We start from the raw sequence: 23,855 nt of genomic DNA, 5'->3' as shown, positions 1-23,855 counted from the left end.
GTTGGGTTGTAGTTTCCAGCCACCTAAAGAACTTCAATATTTTGTAAGACAATGACTAGGACAATAAATGTAACGCCAAAAAAAGCAGAATAAGCAGAAGCCACTATAGAACACCCACCAACCATTAATTGGGAATGGGTGTGGATTCCTAACAAGTACATATTCATAAAACCATAGCTAGGAAGAGAGATGACCCTGTTAGGCAGAAGTATGAACAGTCAAATACAGGCCCCACACATTATGGGGTACTTGTAATCTGGTCTGAGCAAGACTGAACTCCAAGCCACTTGGGCAGCCCTCAAGAGACAAGATGAACTATAAAGAAAAGACACCACTCCTCAGCCTACAAAGTTGCTGCATGTGAGAAAAACCTTAAAAACCAAGGAGTTCTGACACTCAGCCATAGGGAGGCAAACTATTTATATCCTCCTGCCTGCTCGGGGTACACAAAGAACCAAATATCAGATGTATGCTGATGGCATAGAAAAGCATTAGCATTAACCAACGTGCAAGATAACCTTACAGTTACGTGGGGTTGAGCTGCAGCATACAACAAGTGAGCAGGATAGTTGCTATATATTTCATCGTAGATAAGGGTAAGAGAATCGCTGAACAGGACCAGAGGGAACAAATATAACAGAGAACCCACCAACCACTCCAACGCTAAATGGTACTCCCAAATAAAAACGTTGTAGAACATGTCAATTCATAAATTGCATTTCAACATATTTTTACAAAGACATAGTTACAGAAAAACACTACCAGAAATCAAAATACATATGAGACGCGGCATGGTGGAATCAGGTATTCGTCAATTTTTCAGCATATTGAGATCTTGGTATCATCTTAAAGCTTGTTCATTTGCCTTGCTTTTGAAGAAAAAAGTATCCATTATTTCAAGTACAGAAGACGAGATATTCGAGATCGAAGAAGGTGGGGATCACCTGGTAATTGTAGTAATAATAGCAAGAAATGGCCGCAAAATTTGGGTGACTTCCAAAGCGCGAGATTCCTTTGAAACAGAAAATGTACATTTTTGTGCCTTTAATCAATGTTTTTCAGTAAACATTCATACATGAATGTGCATTTAAATGGATATAAAAGGTGTCAAGCCAAAAAATGAAAATTCTAAAAAATTTGCCAAGTGGCTAGAAAAATACCAGTTTCTTTGATTTTATTATTTTGACGAGCGCCTAGATTTCGCCACGATGCCTCACATATACACTAGATCAAACAATTTTCTCTGTTCTAGATTTGTTCAAAATGACAGAGAAAAAATAATGAAGACATGAACCTACACCATTTCATACAAAATACGAATTACCTTTTAGATGAAAGAAAAAAAACACAAAAAATGTCCAAATTAGGTGCTGATAATTCCTTCAGTTGAAAGATAAGTTACGTTTAAAAAAATTCAATTCTGAGAGACTTTTGGAGGTTACCTGAAGCAAGGATAGTCCCGTCGCGACTAAAGCACAGCGCGTACACCGTGAGGGTGTGACCTCTCATCTGAGCCACCGCTGTGCCGGTGGACAGGTCCCATAACATCACCAGGCAGTCCGCACCTGGGAGAATCACAAGATACCGGCCCATAGTATACACACATACATGACGACACATACAAACATATACGAATGATTATGTTTACTTTTTTGAAACCTCGCCCAGGAGTCCGGTCCGGGACAGGTTGGGTGCGCCACTCCATCAAAACGGTCCTAAGCCTGAAACTGCCTTGAAAGCACACCACGTGGTCTCTGCCATCAGTAGTCATTAGTCATCAGAGCAGTGTAGCCTGGGGGCTTTTTTAACATGGAGGACGAAGACGTAACAGAACTGATTCGTTATCAGTGGCTTAATCAAAGAGGCATTGGGATCCTGTAACCGCATTGCAGAACTGTGCTCCCAATTTGGGAAGTATGAGCAGGCGATAAAGGAGTATGAGCAAGAACTTCGTCTTTGCCGCCTTATTGATGGCAGAATTGGGCAAGCAGTTGTTTGTGGCAATATTGGAGAGTGCCACTGCACCCTAGGAGCTTATACATAGCCCACGTGCCACATGAAGAGGCACCTAAATTTATCCAGAGAGTACCAGAATCACATGGAGGAGCAGCATGCCTGAGCCAGAGCCAGTATTGTCCTAGGATTCTCTGCAGTCAGCTAAGGCCAGCAAGAATGCCTATCGAGCATTCAAAAAGGCATTGGGCACCTGTGCAAAGATTATGGCCCTGATCTGTGAACTATACAGAAATCTTGGAGTAGTGTTGGATCTCAGAGTCGAGATAAAGTGAAAAGAGCAGTGCGGATTGCCAAAGAGTTTAAACTGGATGGTGAGCTGTATAGGTGCCATGAGGCCTTAGCCAAAATGTATCAAAAAGAAAAAGATTACAAGTTGGAGCTATGTTATCTCAAGATAGTCCTTGAAATGGTAAGGAAATTGAAGCTCAAACATTGTGAAAAAATATTATTTATACAGAAAGCATAGATTCACACCAGCATGGAAAACGAACAACATCCTCAAGCAAAACACAGCCTCATGCAAGCATATCGTCTGAAAACTGAAATGGCAATGGATGAGGTCAAAATGTACAAGTCAGTGCACAACATTGAAGAGGCCTATCTCAATATTAAAATAATGCCTGATGAGGGGAGCCAAGGCATACTGCATAAAAATATTGCAGACAACTTTCTGGAGTTGGAATTGTACACGCTGGCTGTGACCAACTACATTAAAGTACTGAAATGGCTCGACTTTATGTATTGGCATGAGAAAGCAGCCATCTATGAGTCTCTGGCACAGACGTACATTTTCCTGGGGCAATTGGACAACGCTCTCTTCTATTACTACATTGAGCTGCAGGAACTTCATGAGGAACAAAATATCAGTGAAACATTCCTGAACATGGCAGCTATAGAAGAGAAGAGAGGTTCCAAGTATAAAGTCACTAGAAAGCTCTTTTGGGCGGGGGGGGGGCTGTAAACGTTTTCGGCGCTCGCAACTGCATAAGGTCACGAGCGCGCTGGACACATTAAACATTTTCAGTTGGTAGGAAATTTTTATCATTGCCCGGGTGGCAGCCGAAGCCTACTCTTATCGGTTTTAGACCACCAAGGGATCTTTAACGTGCGCAACTCGCACACGGGACCTCCAAGATTTTTTGCCATTGTCCGAGAAGGCTAGGAGTAGATCTTTCCTACCAGAAGATCAGGGGTGTGGCTGAAAGACAGCAGTAAGAAGGAGCCAAGGAGTACAAGTTGAAAGGCTGGAGAAAGAGTCAGGAGCCCAGAAGAGGTAGCAAAGGAGGTGAGGGGGTGGGAGCAGAAAGTGAAGATGAAAGCAGACGACAGAACATTGCTAGAGAGTAGGAAAGGAGGTGAAAGGAGACAATTTTAGAGAATATTTTTTGGTCGCTACCGGGATTTGAACCCGCGACCTTTGTATTTGTATAGTATAAGGTTTTACGGCGCTCGCAACTGCTAAGGTCATATGAGCGCGCGAAACACAAGTTGTTCACTTTCGCAAAAGTTCACTTCACGACTGGTTAACTAATTTATTTTAAAATGCTAAAAAGTTAAAAATATTTAAATTCGGTGTAAATACATTTGTGATCTAAAACAACTTTTAAGTAACAATAAAAATTTTTAATAATATCAAATTCACTCTACAACTCGCCATAAAGGCCAATGGCCTTTATAAAATTTTTAATTATGCTGGGAACAACGACGGAAAAAATATCCTGCAATTTCTTGCATTTATAATATTTCCTTCGGATCTCTCCAAAGTCTAGACATTCTGTTAAAATGTGTCTAATGGTAAAATCTGTGTCGCATCCGACACAGAACGGCTTCTCATCTCCCTGTAGGAGGTATTTGTGGGTCAGGGCCGTGTGTCCGATGCGCAATCGAGTAAAAATGACTTCGTCTCTTCTGGAGAGGTCCAAAGGATTTCGCTGTTCTAGTTTGGGTTTTATTTCATATAGTTTATTATTTTTCTGGTTTTCCCAGTGGCTCTCCCATAGACTGGAGGTGTACTTTTTGACTTTATTTCTAAAGTCAGTCTGTGGGAGGGTGTTTGTCGTTGATCCCAGCAGAAGGGATGAAGCTTTCTTCGCCAGGTCGTCTACCTGCTCGTTTCCTCGGATGCCCACATGGCTGGATATCCATGCGAACATGATGTTTTTTCCTGTTTCGGATAGTGTGTGTATTTTCTGTTGTAGCCTAACTATTTTTGGGTGTAAGAGCGTGTAGTTTGTGAGTGAGGTGATGCAAGACAGAGAGTCAGAAAGGATAAGGAAAGCTTTGTTAGGAGAATTTTCTACAGAGTCCAGTGCCATGTCAATGGCAGTGGCCTCCGCGGAGAAAATGGAGGCTTCAGGATGGAGTCTCCTTTGGTGTGTACTGTTGGAAGATAGGGCTGCGGTGCCCACTTCATTGTCTTTTTTGGAGCCATCTGTGAAGATGAGCTCCGCACCGGGGTATTTATCTATTAGTTTTTTGTATTCTGCTTGAAAAGTTTTGGTGTTTGTGCTTTGTTTGTTGTGTGTGGTCAGCTGTAAGTCTACTTTTGCCTTGGTGAGGTGCCACGGAGGGAGGTCGGGGAAAAGAATTTGTTGGATGTCTTGTTTGGAAAAGTTTAAGTTTTTGAGGTCCTTAAGGATTCTAAGGCCGAAGGGTTTGATGAGTTTTTCGTTGTTTTGGAATTTGTTTCTGGTTTCTGGATTTGTTTTAAAAATGCTGTTGTGCGCTGGATTTTCCGGTGTTGAGCTCTGTTTAACTGCGTATTGTAGTGAGAGTTGTGTGCGTCTGAGTGAGAGTGGTGGTATGTTGGCCTCGGCCTGGAGGCTCTCCACCGGAGAAGTGCGGAAAGCCCCCAGAGCGAGGCGGGGTCCTTGGTTTTGTATTGGATCTAGTATTTTTAAGACATGTGGTTTTGCCGATCCGTAGACTTGACACCGCGACCTTTGAATGAGAGGTGAACACCTTAACCTTTAGGCCACGAGAGCCCTCCTAGAAAGCTCTACATGTCAGCATTTGAGGCTGCACAGAAAGCAGAGCACTGGGATCTACAGGTCCAGGTATTGGAGGCTTTGGTAGCCGTGCGGAAACTTCACAAACGCTTTCATCATCAGCAGGAGACAGAGAAAATATTAGCTATGGTACAGAGGCAGAGGATAAAAGCCAGCCTCACTGAGGAAGACTCTTCTACTGATGAGGAGGAAGAAACAGAGGAAGGAAACAGGAACCTCAGCATTTCCGATCTCCTTGTTTATGAGGACTCTGATGAAGATGAACAAAGCTCTTGGGAAAGTGGCAGATCAAGGCAATTAGATTTTGCAAGGGAAAAATGAGGAAGGCGAAACTCTACTGCACCATGCTTGTATTGATGGAAACTTGAAGCAAGTCACTTTAATTTCACAGGAGAACAGCTCGGTCAAGGAGGAACAGTCTTGACGCGAGCCTGGGACATCAGGAGTACAGTCTTGATGCGAGCCTGGGATATCAGGGGTACAGTCTTGATGCGAGCCTGGGACATCAGGAGTACAGTCTTGATGCGAGCCTGGGACATCAGGAGTACAGTCTTGATGCGAGCCTGGGACATCAGGAGTACAGTCTTGATGCGAGCCTGGGACATCAGGAGTACAGTCTTGATGCGAGCCCAGGACGTCAGGAGAACAGTCTTGATGAGAGCCCAGGACGCCAGGAGTGAGAACAAAACCAAAGAGTTTACATCTGCCAGATCCTGAGGATGTCCACAGTTCTGAGGAAGATGTTTTGCTGAGGTCTCTAGAAAAGACAGTTGCCAAGCAAAGACCCATGGCACCAAGGAAGTAGAAAAGTCCACTTGACAGCAAAACTGTTGAAACAGAGGACATCTCGGGGCTGGCTGGTGAGGTGGCTAAACGTTACTGCAGCCTGTACCAACAACGCAGTCCTTACTCTCAGTACCACTCAGTGTACTCTCTACCCTGTAGACCCAATATCTGCAGTGGTGGCTAACTATGACCACCCCAAGGTAACGGTCAATCTTTGGGAGCACCCGGCCATTGCGAGTTCTGTCCCCACAACTTCAATTAGAAAACTCAGGACTGGCCAAACTAAGAGGCGCAAAGTCTCAAAATTTTCAAAATTTGCGAAAAGAAGGCAAAAAGTAAAATGATGGAGAGAGCCCCATTGCTGGGAATAGGTGCGTTTATATTATAATGACAAATTGTCATTGGGGACTGCAATGGAGAAAGAGGCAGCCCTTGAGTCAGAGGCAGCTGAGAGAAACATTCAGGATGAGAGAGAAATGAAATGAATCAGGGATACTCGGAGGAATGTTCCTTCCGTCAAGCTGATGTGCTCTTTGAGGTCCCACCTTCAGCCAGCCAGTCAGAAGTGGACATGTTAGCTCAGGACACACTTGGTTCTCAAAGGTGGAGTCTCTGGCACTTCCACAGGAGGACACAGCTGTGGAGAGGAGTGATCCTGTTGGGGAGACCAGAGCTGATATTTACAGTAGAGGTGAAGGATAAGACACTGCTCATTCCCCTGCAGGCATCAGACAGTGGTAAGAGCATCTCGTGGCTGGCTGGTGAAGTGGCTAAACGTTACTGCAGCCTGTACCAACAACGCAGTCCTTACTCTCAGTACCACTCAGTGTACTCTCTACCCTGTAGACCCAATATCTGCAGTGGTGGCTAACTATGACCACCCCAAGGTAACGGTCAATCTTTGGGAGCACCCGGCCATTGCGAGTACTGTCCCCACAACTTCAATTAGAAAACTCAGGACTGGCCAAACTAAGAGGCGCAAAGTCTCAAAATTTTCAGAATTTGTGAAAAGAAGGCAAAAAGTAAAAGGATGGAGAGAACCCATTGCTGGGAATAGGTGCGTTTATATTATAATGACAAATTGTCATTGGAGACTGCAATGGAGAAAGAGGCAGCCCTTGAGTCAGAGGCAGCTGAGTGAAACATTCAGGATGAGAGAGAAATGAAATGAATCAGGGATACTCGGAGGAATGCTCCTTCCGTCAAGCTGATGTGCTCTTTGAGGTCCCACCTTCAGCCAGCCAGTCAGAAGTGGACATGTTAGCTCAGGACACACTTGGTTCTCAGAGGTGGAGTCTCTGGTACTTCCACAGGAGGACACAGCTGTGGAGAGGAGTGATCCTGTTGGGGAGACCAGAGCTGATATTTACGGTAGAGGTGAAGGATAAGACACTGCTCATTCCCCTGCAGGCATCAGACAGTGGTAAGAGCATCTCGTGGCTGGCTGGTGAAGTGGCTAAACGTTACTGCAGCCTGTCCCAACAACGCAGTCCTTACTCTCAGTACCACTCAGTGTACTCTCTACCCTGTAGACTCAATATCTGCAGTGGTGGCTAACTATGACCACCCCAAGGTAACGGTCAATCTTTGGGAGCACCCGCAGCTGGAAGAACGCTACATTAAAGCATGTCAGTTTATGAACTTCACAAACGTCAACCGCCAAGTGTCTGAGCGTCTCCATGACTGTGTGGCCAGCGGTCATCTCTCCCTCTGTGACTTTGTTTTTAGCCACCAGGAGCTGCAGCCAGTTTACTGCGCTTTACGAGGGCAAAGAACTCTGACGAACCTAAGTCTGGCTTGGAACTGTCTCGGAGACACAAATCTTGTTCCCTTCGCTGAACTCCTCCAAGATATACCCAACCTCAGATCATAAAATCTGGAGACAAAACATCTTTCATATCTATGAAAGTTTACATACTCTTTCAAGACCATTTAAGAGCGGCCTGCATAGTCTTCAAGAGCTCAACCTGAGCCACAACTGTCTGGGAGACTTGGCGGCCAAGTGGCTGGCCAGCATGCTGAGAAATCTGACCTGTCTTACTGAACTCAGTGTGGCTGTCTGTCTACCAGAGTTTTTACTCCCAGCTTCTGCTATGCCCTGAGAGGGCGGTCTCTAAAGCTGCTGATCATTGCTGAAAACCAAATATGCGATAAAGGGGTTGCCCTGCTCTTGTCCAATTTATACACCAACTCCTTGTTTGTCCTTGACCTCTCACACACCAGGACACAGCGTGGTGCTGAACTTTCAGAACAGTTGCAGGCCTTTGTGGCCTCGGGCAAAAAGTGTAGCCTCAAGGAACTAAATTTGTCTGGCTGCCATCTTGGTCCTGTTTCTGGTGCGCTGTTCTTGAACAGGCTGGTGGCGGAGTTGTCCAGCCTACAAAAGCTGAGCATTTCTGACAACACACTGTGGACCATGTGTAGCCTGGAGAAGTTACTCTACTTGAGCAGATGAAGTGGTCTGGAAAAGCTGGTGGCTTGAGACTGTTCCGTCTTTGCACCATTCAGTGAAGAGTTTTTGCCCGTTTTCAAAGAGAAAATGGAAAGTGCACATCCCCTTGGCAAATTTGTGTTCACTTGTTTTGAGATGAGGAGAGTGGAGGTGGAGAGTCTCTGTTGTATGTGGACCTCGGTGTGGGAGCAAGAGGCGGTGGTGGAGGTGGAAGGGCCATCCATTTCTCTGTCCATTGTGTGAGGGGGAAGAATGCCTGTGAACACTTGTGTGCTTCATTTTATTAGTTGGATGAGGGCTGCAGCCCAGGGGCAGAACACGTTAAGAATTGTGGGCAGTGAGCACACTTGCTGCTCCCCCACTCTCCTCCTGGTCCCACAAGATTTATGGGGTGATAGTGGCGTGCATCTCGAGCTGTTAGTCCACTTTGATCAGGCAAACCTCTATACTGCTCAAGACCATTGAGCGTGAGCGAAAATCCACATCCTTCCAGAGGTGTCATCTGAATGAGAACTGGTGGAAAATCGTCCAAGCTGAGATCACATCTCCACAAAACTGTGTCAGCAGACAACCCAGATCCGTCCTGTCGAGCCCGCAAGGAGGAGGACGAAACTATGGACCATGTGTTCCTGAGATGCCCCGCCAACTATCGTGCCAGAACTCATCTGCAGGAACATTTCAGTAACCCACTTTCAGCACTTTTCAAGGACCCCCGAGCAAGTGTTGAGTTCCTGCGTGCTGTCGGCATCCCTGACCATTTATGACGCCACAGCGCCTGAAGAGAGAGAGAGAGAGAGAGGGAGAGAGGTGTCACCTGCTAATCAAAACCATGAGGTTCAGAAACAGAACACAACGGATCAACAGGAGCAATACCATCTGCCAAAGGGACGCAAGACCGTGGGTCAATCAGCCTCACACAAATCCTAATCTTACGGTGTACCTACGTGCTAATTGGATGAATGGCTACAAGACTTAGTAATCACTAACATGGGCGTCTGGTAAGCGAGAGGGACGGCGCCAAGCGTATGGACTCTGTACAGACATCCCATGTCTCTTCCCTGGTATAGGGCTCTGCCAGGGCGACAGTTTTCTTCCTTAGCATAGAAAAATCAAAAATGAGTAAAAGTTTTAAAAATCAAAAAAGGAAATGGCGCAGGAGCGGCGGAAAACATCTTCCTTTGGCAATGCTTTTTCCAAAATCGTTGCTGAGGACTGAGTGGAGGAGAGGATGGAGGAGAGGAAAGAGAGGAGATGCCAGAAAAAGAAGGGCAGGGAAAAGAAAGAATCAGGGAAAAGCAGACAGGCTCAAAATGAAAAACATCTGCATCGGCGATTGGAATTGTTTCAGTAGTAGGAAAAGAGTGGCATCAGAGTATGCCATAGGATAGCTCAAGCAAAGATTTATCTAAATATAATGGGCAAGAAAGATCATCCACTACACAAAGCACTTCATGACAACAAGAGATGCAGAATCAAAAGAGGAAAGTCTTGGACGGCAGAAGCAGAGGATTCCCTCAGAAAAGTCTGTGTACCTGAAAATCTACCACTTGGCGAAGAATGGGAAGAGGTGGCAGGAGAATACAGGGATCTCACCAAGATCAAAATAAGCATGGACAGAGACAGATGTTGCAGTTTCTATAAACAAGAGTGATATCAATGAGACTGTTGACAAAAATTCAAAAGCAAGGGATCCTGTAATTTATACAGAACAAATGGCCCAGTGAAAAGAGCTAGAGATAGCCCCCATAAAAACCCAAATATCCCACTTACCCACCAGTTTCTCAGAATCCTCCTACTGTTTCGCCCTCTCCATCACCCCACACACACACACACACAACCCATGCCGTTCTCATCACAGCTTCCATGTGTACACTCAGAAAGATCAGAAAAGGTTACCTGATACCAAAATGGGTTCAACTGATCGAAGCAACGCCAATACGACCGCTCACATGGATTTTCTGCCCTGGCCATGCAGGCATTAAAGGAAATGAAAAAACCGACAGACTGGCAGGAACGGCCACCTCAATACACAGCACGGTTCAACAAACAAGGTCAAGACCCTGAAACGTCTCTCTCACCACCTGATTGAAGAGGAAGATAAGGAGGCAGTGGCCAGTACTGCTGTGGAGAAGACGATGGTTTTGGGATTACAGAAAGGAAGCGGAAAATCAGGCACCCGTGCAGGAAAGAACGAAAGAACCTTCAACCAGATATGCACTGGCACAATCATTAGAAAGACCCTCAGCGGCATTTTGGAGAGAGCAACGGAGCATCAATGGACGTGTCCAGAATGCAAGGATGTTGCTTCCTGAAACAATGAAATAAGGAAGACTTCATCCTGCCATTCTCCGCTGCTGATTAGCATTCCTACCTCCCATTTCATAACGCAAAACTCACACACACAAAAACACACACACATGCATTCACTTACACATGCACACTGAAAAACATTCCACAAATTTTCTAAAAACAGTGCCCAACAACACACTGCACACTTGCAGCCTTCAAACTTGAATCACACTCCTATGATAAACAACACAATTCTAAGCTTACATGTGAATCTCCACCATTAATCTTATTACTTTAATCACACAAACAAAAAAAGAAAGAAAATAAAATCAGTATCCTTACAGTTATCTATTCATACCCCCTCATCCCCACTCAGCGATACAAGTACCACTTACCTCCCGCAGCCAGGTAGCGACCATCTGGACTGAACTTGAGGCAATGGACAGTGCCCTAAAGGACAGGAACAGAACAAAGATGTTACATATCATATGCGATAAAAATTTTGTTCAGGCCAATGATATCACATGTTACCATGTCTCCTACAAAACAACACCTTTTGTGGCACATTATGATACAACACTATATTCTTTATGCAACAGGACTATGCAATGTGTTAGTTAAGACTGTCTTTTCTGGTTAAAATGATACAACTTATCTGGAGTTCACTCATTTATCATCCGGTGCCTTGCCGACTGGCGAGGGCAATCATGGACCTCCACTTCACTCTGTCTTTATCACTAAATCATTCATTTATAGGCAGGTCAAATCATAGTTTTCTATTGTTTAAAACAATCAAGATAGGACTGGAACACCTGTGGCGTTAGCAACTTCGAAATAAGCCCCAAGAAATAAGTGTTATCTCTTTTCATGTCAAGTGCATTGACTGTGACCTTAACAATATGGCAAATAAGCTTGGACAAAAACACTGAGCAGCAAAAATTTTGACATCAATAGGAAACTATTAGTTTTCTTTTCTCCTCATATCAGGGGAAACCTGCTGTTCAATTTATTTTTGAACAGGTATGACCTATTTTCCTACCAGAGCAGAGTGTCCCATATTTTCCAGCATGTGCAGTCAAGATTCATTTAAAAATTAGCCTAAGCAGTTAGCATTTGCAGGCCTTCTTTTCTTTGACTTTCAATTGCCAATGTGTCTTCAATGAGCAAAACATGCACATGGGATCTCCGGGTTTTTGCCCTTACCGGAGCAAAAAAAAGGGTTCTCTATCCCCATCTACCAGGGATGATCAAGGTTGAGCAAAAGCAGAGAAATAAGAAAAATACCCACCAAATACACCTAAAAAAAAATCAAACCAAAACTATTGGTTTACGAGAAACTTTGCCTTCAGCTGAGAACCACTGCACCTGGGCAGTGTTAGGCGAGGTAGACCCACTAAGAGGAGCACTGACCTGATGTCCTGCCATGATGCGTACACAACTGCCAGTCAGCATGTCCCAAAGACGCACAGTTTTGTCACTGGAGCCAGTAGCCACATAGTTAGAGTTGGGATGAAACTGGCAACACTGCCGGAAGATACACACAACAGGGGAAATACAGTTAGGAGAATAGTGTGAGTTTGTAAGAGTAGTTGAGTGAAAGCATGTGTTCGTGTATAGATGTGTATGCAATTGCATATGTGCATGAGTATGCCTGTGAATACGCATGTGGTGTGTATAAATGTGTAAGAGAATTGAAGGAGCTCATCTGTGTAAACAACAGTACACATTAGCTTATCATGTGAGTGTGTGGGTGCATGTATTCAAGTACATGAGAACATGTTTGTACAGATATGTCTGTACATGAGTATGAGATGAACATTGGTCTGCATTAAATATGAATTTGTGAGTGTTCAAAAGCACTTGCGTACATATTAATTTGCCTTTCAATGAGTACTGTGATTGTGAAGTTCACGCAAACATATGACCAAAGATAGTAAATAACAAGATGGGCCACTCAGCCAAAAAAGTGTCCGCAGGAAGTATACTCTTTGCTTCAGATGGCGCTGCAGTCTGTTTTGAAGCTCTCTTTCGTTTTTCCAGAAGAAGAATAGGAATAGCACCTCCTTGCGTGCGCAGATCGACTGCTGTTCATCAGCAGTTCGGGTACGTTCAGTGCGGAGTTTTAGGGGTTTTTTATTTTAATGACCTCTCGCCTTTCATTCTAAAGTCAAATTAAACGAAGAAAACCATCACCCTTTCCTCCAGAAGAGGTTTTTTGTCAGCGTAACCATTTTAAAAAAGCGTTCTTCCGAAATTTATCCCAAAACATGCTAGTTTCACTTTGATTTTGTAAAACTCAAGTAAGGTAACTCTGTTCGCAAAGAGTGCGCTTTTGTGAAGAGGGCGCCACCAAATTTTGAGGACACTTTTTTAATTGGCTCAAAGAGAGAAGTGGCCCATCTTGTTATGTACTATCTTTGATATGACGGAGTATTTAACTTAAAACATACATTGTGTGAGTGTTCAGAGGCACTAGCATAATATTAATTTGCCTTTCAAAGAGTACTGTGACTGAAGTCCACACATACATATGACGGTGTATGTACCTGAACACATACAACAATCATGTGAACATATGCATACAGACTGGAAAAATTATTGTATTTTACCACATTAATGCTCACTGACTACCATAGCTGCCACTCAGGAATTTCAAAAAAGGAGGAAATTCATGCGAAGGCGGATGCGCGCTCTCCGAAGGCCGGAGTAAAACCAGTGAGATCCAGAGGCAATATATACTGGAAAATCTAGCCTATGGTTTTGGAAGGGAAAACTGTCATATTTGTTAACCATAGGCAACTGAATTAAAATGTATTTGAAAAAAAACAACAACAACATAACAAAAAACAAACAAAAAAACCCAACAAAGGCACTAAGTTAAGTAGACTAACAAGCATTTGAGTCAATTTGACACAGTTTAGACTTGGTGACTAAAAATCCAGTGTTTGTTGCAAGCTGGTGTCTTATAAAAAGATTTTTTTCAACTTAAAACTTGTACATCAATGTAGAGTGCGCGCAGTATTGGATCAAGGAGGCAACACCTCTGCCGCTGTACTGAGCACTCCTGTACAACTGCAGTCCCGTTTGCACTTAACTTAGTAGTCCCTCTGTAGAGTGTAGATCTAACCTGAATTAAAATTATAATTATAGCCTAGGCTATCTAATCTAGATCTAGAATCTAGATATCTAAATATGTGTAAATCTAGATTATATCTAGAGATAGATTATCTAGATCTAGATTCAGTGTTCACTTCATCAACAGCCACAATATAGATCTAGATCTAGAATCTAGCCGTCATGTAAACAAACGGGACCGCAATTGTACAGGAGTGCCGCGGGCCGCGATTTCTTTATCGCACCAAACGCAAAGTGCAGCAAGCGGTTTATTCAATTTTCTCATGAACTTTTCAAGTCGCACCGGCAGCTTCTTTCTCATTTCAGCTCCTTTTATTTTTGCATTCAGCATCAATTTCTCTCGAATTTCCGCCGTTTTCATTGACAACTCGGCGCGCTAACAACGTCCCGATGCCCAATCGACACTTTGTTGCTCCACAATAAACAAAGTGAAACTAACGCTAGGCCTAGAAGAACGGAAGTAGAAAGCTACGGGCGGACATGCGCAAGCTGCGTTTTCGTCTCTCTCCCGGTTCGGTGTTTTCCGCGTGTAAAAAAAGTATCGCAATTTGCGGCCGAGAGCGGTCCAGCGGAGGAAGGAGGAAAGTAGCGGGAAAAGCTAGATGAAGCGGAGTTTCTGTTATTTAGCGGGAAAGTGGCAGCTATGTGACTACATGCTACTTGGAACTCGATTTTGAATTATCAGAATCAATATCATCTACAAAACGACCTGAGCCAGTCCATCAGGTACAAAGCATAAATAGAGAGATTTCCAACTGAACTGTGAAGATACTTTCATTGGCCAAAACTTTTTGCAGATATCTTTCAAGAGGATGTAGTAGAAGAGTAATTACTAGAATGGCAGTTTTCAAAACGTTAAAGAGACTTATGGAGAGGCGCCAACTGGCTAAAAAAAAAAATTCAGGAGCTTTTCTAAACCCATGGAAACGTGCGCACATGAACTAAAAAATGTAAAGGCCATAATATTCTCTAATGCATCTTGGATCGAGTCTAATTTTATATAAAAGATAATATGACATGCAAAAAAAGATAAAAATATGAATAAAAGTATAATACAAAATCCAGACAATTACAGAATGCAGATTTATGGGTTTATCCTAAAAATCAGCATATCTGTTCATTTGATCTGATTTTTCAATCTGAACAACTTTCTAGAGCCACTAAAAGGTATAAAATACCCCTCCCCGTAAAACCTTTCACCTTGGGGAAGAAGACCCGTTTAATAAAACCCACACCAATATCATTTATAGTCAAATGAGAAACAAAAGGCTTACAGACAGCCATACTTAACCAAATGCATTCTCACTCCACTTACATCAACATCTGCCAGATGACCTGCAAATATCCTGAGAGGCTGGTAGTGGTCTGTGGCCCACACGCGGGCAGTTCGGTCATGGCCCACAGAGGCAAAGTAGTAGCCATGAGGGCTGGATAGCAGAAAACAGTACAGAAAAAAAAGTAAATTTGGCCCATGTCTTGCTGTGAGATGAATAACATAACATACTCAAGGTACATTAACAATGAATAACAAATCCAAATTCTGGTTAATAAATAAATGGTAGCCAATAGCCATCAATTACCTATGTGGTGTTTCCATTTAATAACCTTGAACTTGAATCAGTTCAATAATCAATGCTTTACATCAAGCAGACTCAACAAACACCAGAAGGATGAGCAACACACTAAAAGGAGGAATAATACACATGAACATCGCTTTGACATATTAACTCTCTTCCTTCTTTCTTTTTAATTCTTAACATAGAGTGAAGACCCCTGCCTTTGAAATAACAAAATATATTCTTTTGTGCCTTTCAAAGAAACACATAAGCAAGAAATTTAAAAAGCAAAAAACAATTGCAGTGCACAAAGAAAGATGCTGAGAATACAGATAAGCCTCCATCTTTTTCCGACTGCTCAGACAGAAATCAGCTGTTCACACACCAGCCACTCACCTGAAACAAACATCCCACACAGGGAAGTTGTGACCCTTGTAACACACAAGATTTGACCAGATGTGAAGACTCCACAGTCGAACTGTAAGGAGAAAAAAACATGACAGAATGTAAGTGTCCTAAGAAGTTTTAAGCAAGAATTTGAGCCCCTTCCCCAGTGAACATAATACAATGTCTGCTGTGACTGGACAACATCAAATACCAGAGACGGAAGCCTCCCGTTCAGTCTCAGAAAAAATGTTAAGCAGTCTTATATGAGTGTGAGAAAAATCTGACCCCCAGAGTACCTCAGGGTAATAGTCTTGGCTGCTAATCTTTACGTTTAAGTGTTGCCAGATTAGCCAGTCTTCTAGTATACATATTTGGGTACAAAAGGATCTGCTTGACTTACTTAAAGAAGAATCTAGGAGATGTATAACCCATTTATTTTTAGATAAAAGGGGAAATGAAAAAAATGCTTGATATGATAGGGGAAAAGATTTACAGAATACCCTCCCATCACCCGTTACAAGAGCTAAAATAATATAGAAGGGGCAAGTCATACCGCCATGAAGCTGTTGGGGGGGGGGGAAAACACCAAAGACAAGTAACTTACATTAGCCACAGGGTGATCCAAAAAAACTGTACATCTTTTTTTCTAAATATCTCGCATAAAATTTGTACTAGACTGTTGTAATTTGGAACAGATATAATTCATTCAAAAGGAGTTTGTTTGACATAAAATTTACAAAGAAGAAACTTGTTTTCGAAAACGAAAAAGGCTTTTATAAAAACCACCCATAAACGCAAAATGCACCAATTTAAAAGATCTTGTAAGAATAGTCATGAAATGATCGGTTTGTTTTTTTCTTTCCTTCTATTTTTTCAATCAAACCTTTCAAACCTGTAACCTTTGAAAAATATTTCTTTTCACCTACAGACTACAGGGTGAGAATTTGTATTTTAATTCTGAAATTCCAAGAACCTATGATCTATATATCCTCCTTCGGACTCGAAAAATTAAAACACGTCGTTCGTAATGTTCAGTGGTAGCCAAACACAAGGATCCCCTCAATCATGAGTACTCAAAGCCACACACACTGTACACCTTACAGTATGGAGCCGTTTCTAGAGACAATGGGAGGAGGGCTGAGGTTGCCCAAATAGACAGCATTTGTGGAGTTAATATAACCTGAAAGGTGAAAATGGGCTTTGCCAAGAAACCAAATGTCTTAGATGAAATGTTCACGCTTTTCAAGACGATCGAGAAATCATGAACACATTGCTATCCTCTGATAGCTTCGCACACGGGAAAATGGTACAGTCGTAGATGAAGATCTGCCTTGAGAAAGCGGACAGTTGAGATGTAGGAAAGTCATTGCTGCAGACATCGTCTACGGACTAGATGTCTCATTGGGCTCATCTACTGAATTCTGTACCCTGGTGGTGACGTTCAAAGGAGTGCGAACCGTGTGTTTGACCTGAAGTGGTCGTTTTGTCTGGGAACTTTTAATTCTGATTCTTTACAGGTCCTAACTGATGGACCATTTCCACCCTTGACATCAAAGAAGGCCACAAGGGCACTTCAACATTATTTCCGTACCTTGTGCGAAACTTACGAAATGAGTTGGAGGTGAGAAATTGTTCAAGACAAAAAGCTCTCTACTCTTTACTAATCTTAACCATGATCTCAGCAGGCAAAGGAAACTTGAGAAGAACTATCTGCAAACTTCTGTTGGCCTGTCAGACTACTGTAGTTTGCAATATAGCGCAATCGTTGGGGTTTTTAGTGGTATGCCTAATGAGAACTAGTGCGCCATGCTACAAAAATGGGGACATAGCAGAAAATGGGTTGTTTTTTTACGTGTTACGTAGAGCAAATCTATTCCGTGGATTTATTTTTAATGAATATTGGACAAATTCCTTTTGACTTCCAAATGTTGTGTCCAAATTTGAAATGCAAAACTTCAGTGTGAAGGAAAATATTAACAAAAAAAGTTGTCCAGTTGTTTTTTTTTGGTTAACCCTGTACTTGCAAAACCCCGAGCAGGAGTCAATGACTCACTTGTCCCATCCTCAGAGCATGACAGAAGGTGCTCGCGGTGCGGACCGATGCTTGTGGCATACACCGCCCCACTGTGACCTGTCAAAACCTTATTGTCGCTGGCTGTGCGATCATCAAAGATTCTTTCCATCACATCATCTGTGAAGAGAATTGTCACACATGCTCCAGTAATCCTGGTTTTAGATCCCGGTGCTCAGGAGTCAGGCAACAGCTGTACATTAGGTGGACAATATTATATAAGCAATAATGAAGAAGGGAGCAAAATACAATTAAATTAGAATAACCTCCCCTTACTATAATAGCAAAAAAGGTGACCCAAGTTGGAAAAAGTTAGCCTTAAACATGGTATTGCTTCCTTTGCCCATTCAGGATAAAGCTCCACTTAAAACTACCCATATAGACAACTCATCTTTGCAGACCTCAGTTTCACCAAAACCTTGCACTAACCTACACTAAAAGTAAACACGATAAAATTAATTCGATGCAAGTTTCACAAGGGAAAAAAAATAAATTCTGCAAGAAAACATCTGGAGTAACCCACCAGCTTCCTTATCAATCATTTCAAGGTCATCAGGTGACTTCATGGCTCGCAATTTCCCTGGCGTCAACGTCCACACCTTGATGGGGCCATCAGCAAAACCGGCAGCCAGAAGACTCGAGTCATCCGAGATATCCACACTGGTCACTCTGGAGAAGACAGAAACATAGAGTGTGTGTGAGCATGTGTGTGCATGTGTGTGTGTGTGTGTGTGTGTGTGTGTGTGTGTGTGTGTGTGTGTGTGTGTGTGTGTGTGTGTGTGTGTGTGTGTGTGTTTGTGTGTGTGTGAAGGTGTGGGTGTGAAGGTGTGGGTGTGCGTGTAGGTGTGGGTGTGTGTGTGGGGGGGGAGATGGGGGGGGGGGGTATGTGGAGAAAACAATTACAATCAAGCACAGTGAGAAAAATAATTGCGGGGGGGAAAACAATTTTTTTGGCTTTAAACAGGCACTTCCATCCTCCCTCCTGTTGAATTTGATCTGAGTTTCACAAAAACCCTTTAAAAACAAAGCTGAACCTGCTGCAGGTGTCAGTCAAAAGTGAGGTGTTCACTCTCAATGTGAGCAGGGTCGAGCTTCAATTTGTCTTCATCATAGTTGCTCGAGTTGGAGGAAAAAAAAGCACATCAATAAGACAAAAGAAATTAGATGAAGGATGGACAGAAAAAGAACAGGGAAAAAAGAACAAAAGTAGAACCTGTTTAGCTACCAAGAAAAGCTATCTTTGTTATTTATGCATCTTTTGAAACCAAACTTTCCCAAAACATGTGGTACCCTAAAAGACATAAATCAAAACATTTAAAAACAATTTAACTCAAAGTGTTAGGTAACACCGTCAGCTACATTGAAATTATACAATACTTAAGAAAACATTAAAATTTTGAAAACCAAAAGGCATAATGTTAATTTTTAAACAAATATCAAGTAAATAATAATAGTTATAGGTACCTGGCTAAGTTGGGGGGTTTTTTGCATACTTCGAATATTCGGAATTTCTGGAGGTTTTAAAGTAATGTCCCTTTTTTTGTACCAATTTTAAACGCAAAATAAATTTTACATGCTGATTTCAGAAATATTAACTACATTTTCTCAAATATAACCACCCAGGTACCTGTAACTACCAAATGCGCACATACATGGAAAGTTTCAGTGCATTATCTTGATTAGTAGCTCTGATTTTAAGATTTTAGTAATGAAGGGTCTTTCAAAAATTAAGTTTTGAGAAAAACGCATTTAAAAATGTCACTGAGCGCTTTGAAGGTTTGTTCCTTCTAGAAGTTCCAGTACCGTATGCACTATTATTTCTAATCACATATAAAACCTCATTTCGGTAAAGTTACAAATAACCTCATTTATAGCAGTTTAGTGAACCAGGTAGACACAAAAGGTAACAAAAGTGACCAAGCAGTCGTTTTTGCAAGAGGGGGTGAGGTCGCTTTAGACATATTTTCATCCATTATATCAATATTTTTTACCAACTGGACCAGAAAATCTGATTCAGCAATGATCAAAGGTGTAAAAAGCTGCTTTCCAGAAAATCAATAATTTCATCGAAAATTGACCAAAAACCTTACCCGCTGTGTCCAAAAACAAATCAATGACCCCCAACTATTTCCACAGTAAGTCAGTGCCAGTAAAAACTATTGTTGCTGTTCTCCATAAGTTGTGCTTTTCCACAGGACAGGAGCATAATTGGTTCATTTCATCAGATGCAGATAAAAGGACAACACTTGAAAAGAAATAGAACAGGCAAATCACCCTACAGCACCCGACAATCCAAGGCACTATTGTAAAATTAATTAACTATTGCTCTGAGAGTGCCATTGCACTAACAAAGATCTTTGAAAGGCCATTGCAAAAAAACAGTAACAGGAGAAGGAGAAAACTAAGAAGTTTTAAAATGTCCTACCCTTGATATACATTGAGGAATGTGTAGAAGCAGACAGAGGGCATGTGACTATGGTCAAGCTTTGCCCGTCGCATTGCCTCACGGAAAGCCCGCGTCTTCTCCACCTTGTCCTGGTCTTTCCTGAAATATACAACAAGATAGACGGATGACGAAAGCTTTTGGTTTTAGTTTTAGTAGAGGTTTTACAGCGCTCACAACTGCATACAGTCATATGATCGCCAGAAGATTACAGGTGTTACAAGAGAGTAACAAACATAAAAAAGAAGAAGGGGAGATAAGAACGAGAGATGTTTGATAGGAAAAAAGAAGCAAACCACACCATCGCACCCGCCAAATACCCACGATGACGGAAGCAAAAATTAGATGAATGGCGTGGAAAATCAAATGGATGGGAGTATGCCTGGAAGAAAGATTAGATGAGTGGACAGGTGGACAAACGGATGGGTGTGTAAATAGAAAACCAGCTGGAGACTCAGAAAATGACTGACTATATGATGGAAGGAAGAAACATTGAATGGACAGTGGATAAATAGATCGATGAGTAGTCGAATTGACAGCAGACATAATGAATAGATGGATGAAAGGACTGATGGATGAAAAAATAGATGGATGGAATGATGAATGAAAGGATAAATGTTTGTGACAAAATGGTTAGATTCAATGACATTCCACTGAGAAAATATGAAACTGATTCCTGAGTGCTAAAGTTGATCTCACCGAGTACCTTCATGTTTCTGTTGGGATACTGCATCCCACTGAGTCCGGGTTGGCTTGACAGGCAGGGTAAAAAAAAGCCCTAAATATTTAGATTGTGTCTATAGGGGCATTAATACCAATGGGACCGGCCTCACTCTTGACTTCTAGTATCCCAGGACCAGAGTTGCCACCCACTTCCACTTTCTGACCATATGAGATACCAGTTATTCTAATGTGAACAACCCAGCCAGCCCCTAGACAGTTCATTGACGTGGAACTCCACGAAACTGTCAAGAAATAAGTTTTCTTAAGCCACAACATATCTCCATTAATAAAACAAAATTTTGATGTGAGTCATCTCACTCATAAGTATAATGGTCCCCAGTCCCGGGGAAGCAGTCAGGCTAGGCAGTATTCTCCTCCGTGGTCCAATAAGTGTTAAGTAATAACAATCCAAGAATGGATGAATGGATAGGCAGAAAAATCTATTTAAAGAGTACTGAATAAAGGCATAAAGAAATAGACATATGGTTATGTTAAAAAGTTTGAGAGTGTAAGGAGTGACAGAGCGAAAGAGCAAGAGCAAAAGGGAGGGAGGGAGGGAGGGAGGGAGAGAGAGAGAGAGAGAGAGAGAGAGAGAGAGAGAGAGAGAGAGAGAGAGAGAGAGAGAGAGAGAGAGAGAGAAAGAGAGAGAGAGAGAGAGAGAGAGAGAGAGAGAGAGGGAGGGAGGGAGGGAGGGAGGGAGGGAGAAAGCAGTCAGAGACGACCTTCAGACCTCATGGGAATTACTCATTTCAATACGTACTTCTCTAAGAACATCAGGATTAACGAGTTACAGTTGTGGTGCTGCTGCTATTGACCTAGGCAGACATGCCATATAACAGGCCACACAAGCTCAAGCAGAGTTAAATGAGATAATGGGATATTTTGTCTTGACCAGTTAGCTTTGATAACATATGGCTTAACCTAATCACTTTCGTGTTGTTGCTGTTCCCGTTAAGAAGAAAAAAGGGTCAGATCACAGACCAGCAGCAACATTTTGCTGACAACAGATAAGAAAAAGTTAAATAGAAGTTAAGGAAGTAGATCATATCACAGCATCTGATAGAAGATCATACCCCAACATCTGATAACCAAGTACATAAAAGACAGCAATCCTACCTCTCAGATTTTCTTTTGTTTTACTTGAGCACAGAGAAGTAAAATGACACAATAACAGTCATTTAATGCAAAGAAAGAGTAAGACAGGTCAATATAAACAACAGAGGAAAAGAAAAGCTGAACTTAACAGTGACCACTCCTATCCCCTAATCTTGGAATGAAGAGGGCAAAATAAGCATGATTGAGTTGTGGAATAGTATACCACAGTGACTGCTATTGATCCAGTGTACGAGAAACTTTTTCACTCTTCACTTTCATCGATTTCTTCCCCTCTTTCTCCTTTTATTATAGGTTTATCTTTTTTTCAAAGCAGGGAGGGTCAAAAAATCTTACATCAGAGGAAATCTGAAACATTTAAATCCCTGTCATGTGTACATGACAAAAAAATACTGCATCTTAAAAAATATAACATTCAATATTTTCTGTACAGCAACTGGACAAAAAAAATCAAAATTATGCTAAGAAATGTTATTGAGTAGAAGTTTATGAAAAGCCAGAATAATAACAACCACTTTCCGCCAGACCCAGATGAAGAAAATGTTAACACAAGGAAAAAGTAACAGGAGTAGACCACATCAAAAGTGCCTACAGTTGTTTTCCTCCAGCAAACCAGGGCTACTCACAATTCTGGCAACGGGATGCGTGTGGGTTGTGGAGCATTTGGATCATTTTTGGACTTCTTCATCAACAGTGGATCCTTTTTCGATTTCTTTTTCTGTAAAGAAAACAGTAGTCTGGATTGTAAAAGGTAATAGTGATGATTTCTAACCATGTCTCCACTCTGATGATGAAAGGCTCACGCAACTTCACAATAACTCTCATGATTGGCTAGTCCTTTGAAATTTAAAATCTACATTTTGCACTAACAACTATCATTTGCAAATGTGACATCTACTGATTGCCAAGTGTCTTTGTCAATAGAAGAGGGATCTATGCTTCGTACAGTTCCATGACTGTTCCCCCTTTCGTTAATGGTTCTACCTCAAAGTCACATTACTGATGGCTTCCGTCATGCTTCATGCCTGACTTGAACACAGCACGTTGCAATCTTGACTATTTTGTTTTGGTAAGTGTTTTTACAGCGCTCGCAACTGCATAAGGTCATATGAGTGCGCGGGGCACACCTAATAATTTCAGTCGGTAGGAAATTTTGAATTTTGCCCGGGTGGCGGCCGAAGCCTACTCTTATCGATTTTAACCACCAAGGGATCTTTAACGTGCGCAACTTGCACACGGGACCTCCGAGATCTTTCGCCCTTGTCCGAGAAGGCTAGGTGTAGATCTTTCCTACCAGAAGATCAATCTTGACTAACAAAATGGACAAGCAACACATGCCCCAAAAAAAGCTGAATATCTATGGTGAAAAAGTATTCCAAAACTTGCATGGCTATATTATAGCCATCTATAAAATAGGCTCCGAAAGAAAATTTATTATCCTAATTCGAAAAAGCCATGTCGAACATAAAATTCAAACCTTTTGACATTTACACACTTATACATTACAAAATGATTCATGAAAATAGTTAACACGAAAAGTCTGTGCAAAGTGTACAGAAAACCACATCCTCGCAAAAATAATGTCCTTGGCAACATTTGCACACATACCTTAGGTTTTTCCTCTCCCTCCTGGCCCTCCTCCTCCTCCTCCAGAGGAATGTTCAGCTCCGGCTCCTTCAGCAGACCGTAGTACACCTTGGCCTTGTTTGCTGTACATCAACCACACAGACGTCATGGAAATAGAGACAACATTGTCACAGTCGGAACACAATCACAGCAAAAGTCATCATTTTTACGTTTTTAGATATATACTATTATAGTAAAAATACATGTTACTTGTTCCACATCCTCGATATAGCATGGTTATGTTTCAGGC

General features: G+C 42.1%; 1 protein-coding gene across 2 annotated transcripts in view; it reads right to left on the bottom strand.

Annotated features, from left to right (window-relative positions):
• Positions 1-23,855, bottom strand: part of LOC101847206 (transcription initiation factor TFIID subunit 5) — a 41,803-nt gene that overhangs the window by 3,844 nt on the left and 14,104 nt on the right. The window contains exons 8-17 of one of the 2 annotated variants that reach the window (XM_005104889.3): positions 23,588-23,688; positions 22,606-22,697; positions 20,126-20,245; positions 18,224-18,369; positions 17,683-17,820; positions 15,639-15,720; positions 15,002-15,113; positions 11,962-12,075; positions 10,947-11,001; positions 1,443-1,565 (exon numbers count right to left, since the gene is read on the bottom strand). In XM_005104889.3, the coding sequence (XP_005104946.1) occupies positions 1,443-1,565; positions 10,947-11,001; positions 11,962-12,075; positions 15,002-15,113; positions 15,639-15,720; positions 17,683-17,820; positions 18,224-18,369; positions 20,126-20,245; positions 22,606-22,697; positions 23,588-23,688 (1,083 nt within the window). Of the gene's footprint in view, positions 1-1,442; positions 1,566-9,000; positions 9,038-10,946; positions 11,002-11,961; positions 12,076-15,001; positions 15,114-15,638; positions 15,721-17,682; positions 17,821-18,223; positions 18,370-20,125; positions 20,246-22,605; positions 22,698-23,587; positions 23,689-23,855 lie in introns of those variants that run through there. The other variant, XM_035971466.1, reaches the window with a different exon arrangement.

Source organism: Aplysia californica, unplaced genomic scaffold (assembly GCF_000002075.1).
Source record: "Aplysia californica isolate F4 #8 unplaced genomic scaffold, AplCal3.0 scaffold00440, whole genome shotgun sequence".
Classification (NCBI taxonomy): domain Eukaryota; kingdom Metazoa; phylum Mollusca; class Gastropoda; order Aplysiida; family Aplysiidae; genus Aplysia; species Aplysia californica.
The sequence above is the reverse complement of the archived record's forward strand: the minus strand, read 5'-3'. Positions and strand labels throughout refer to the sequence as shown.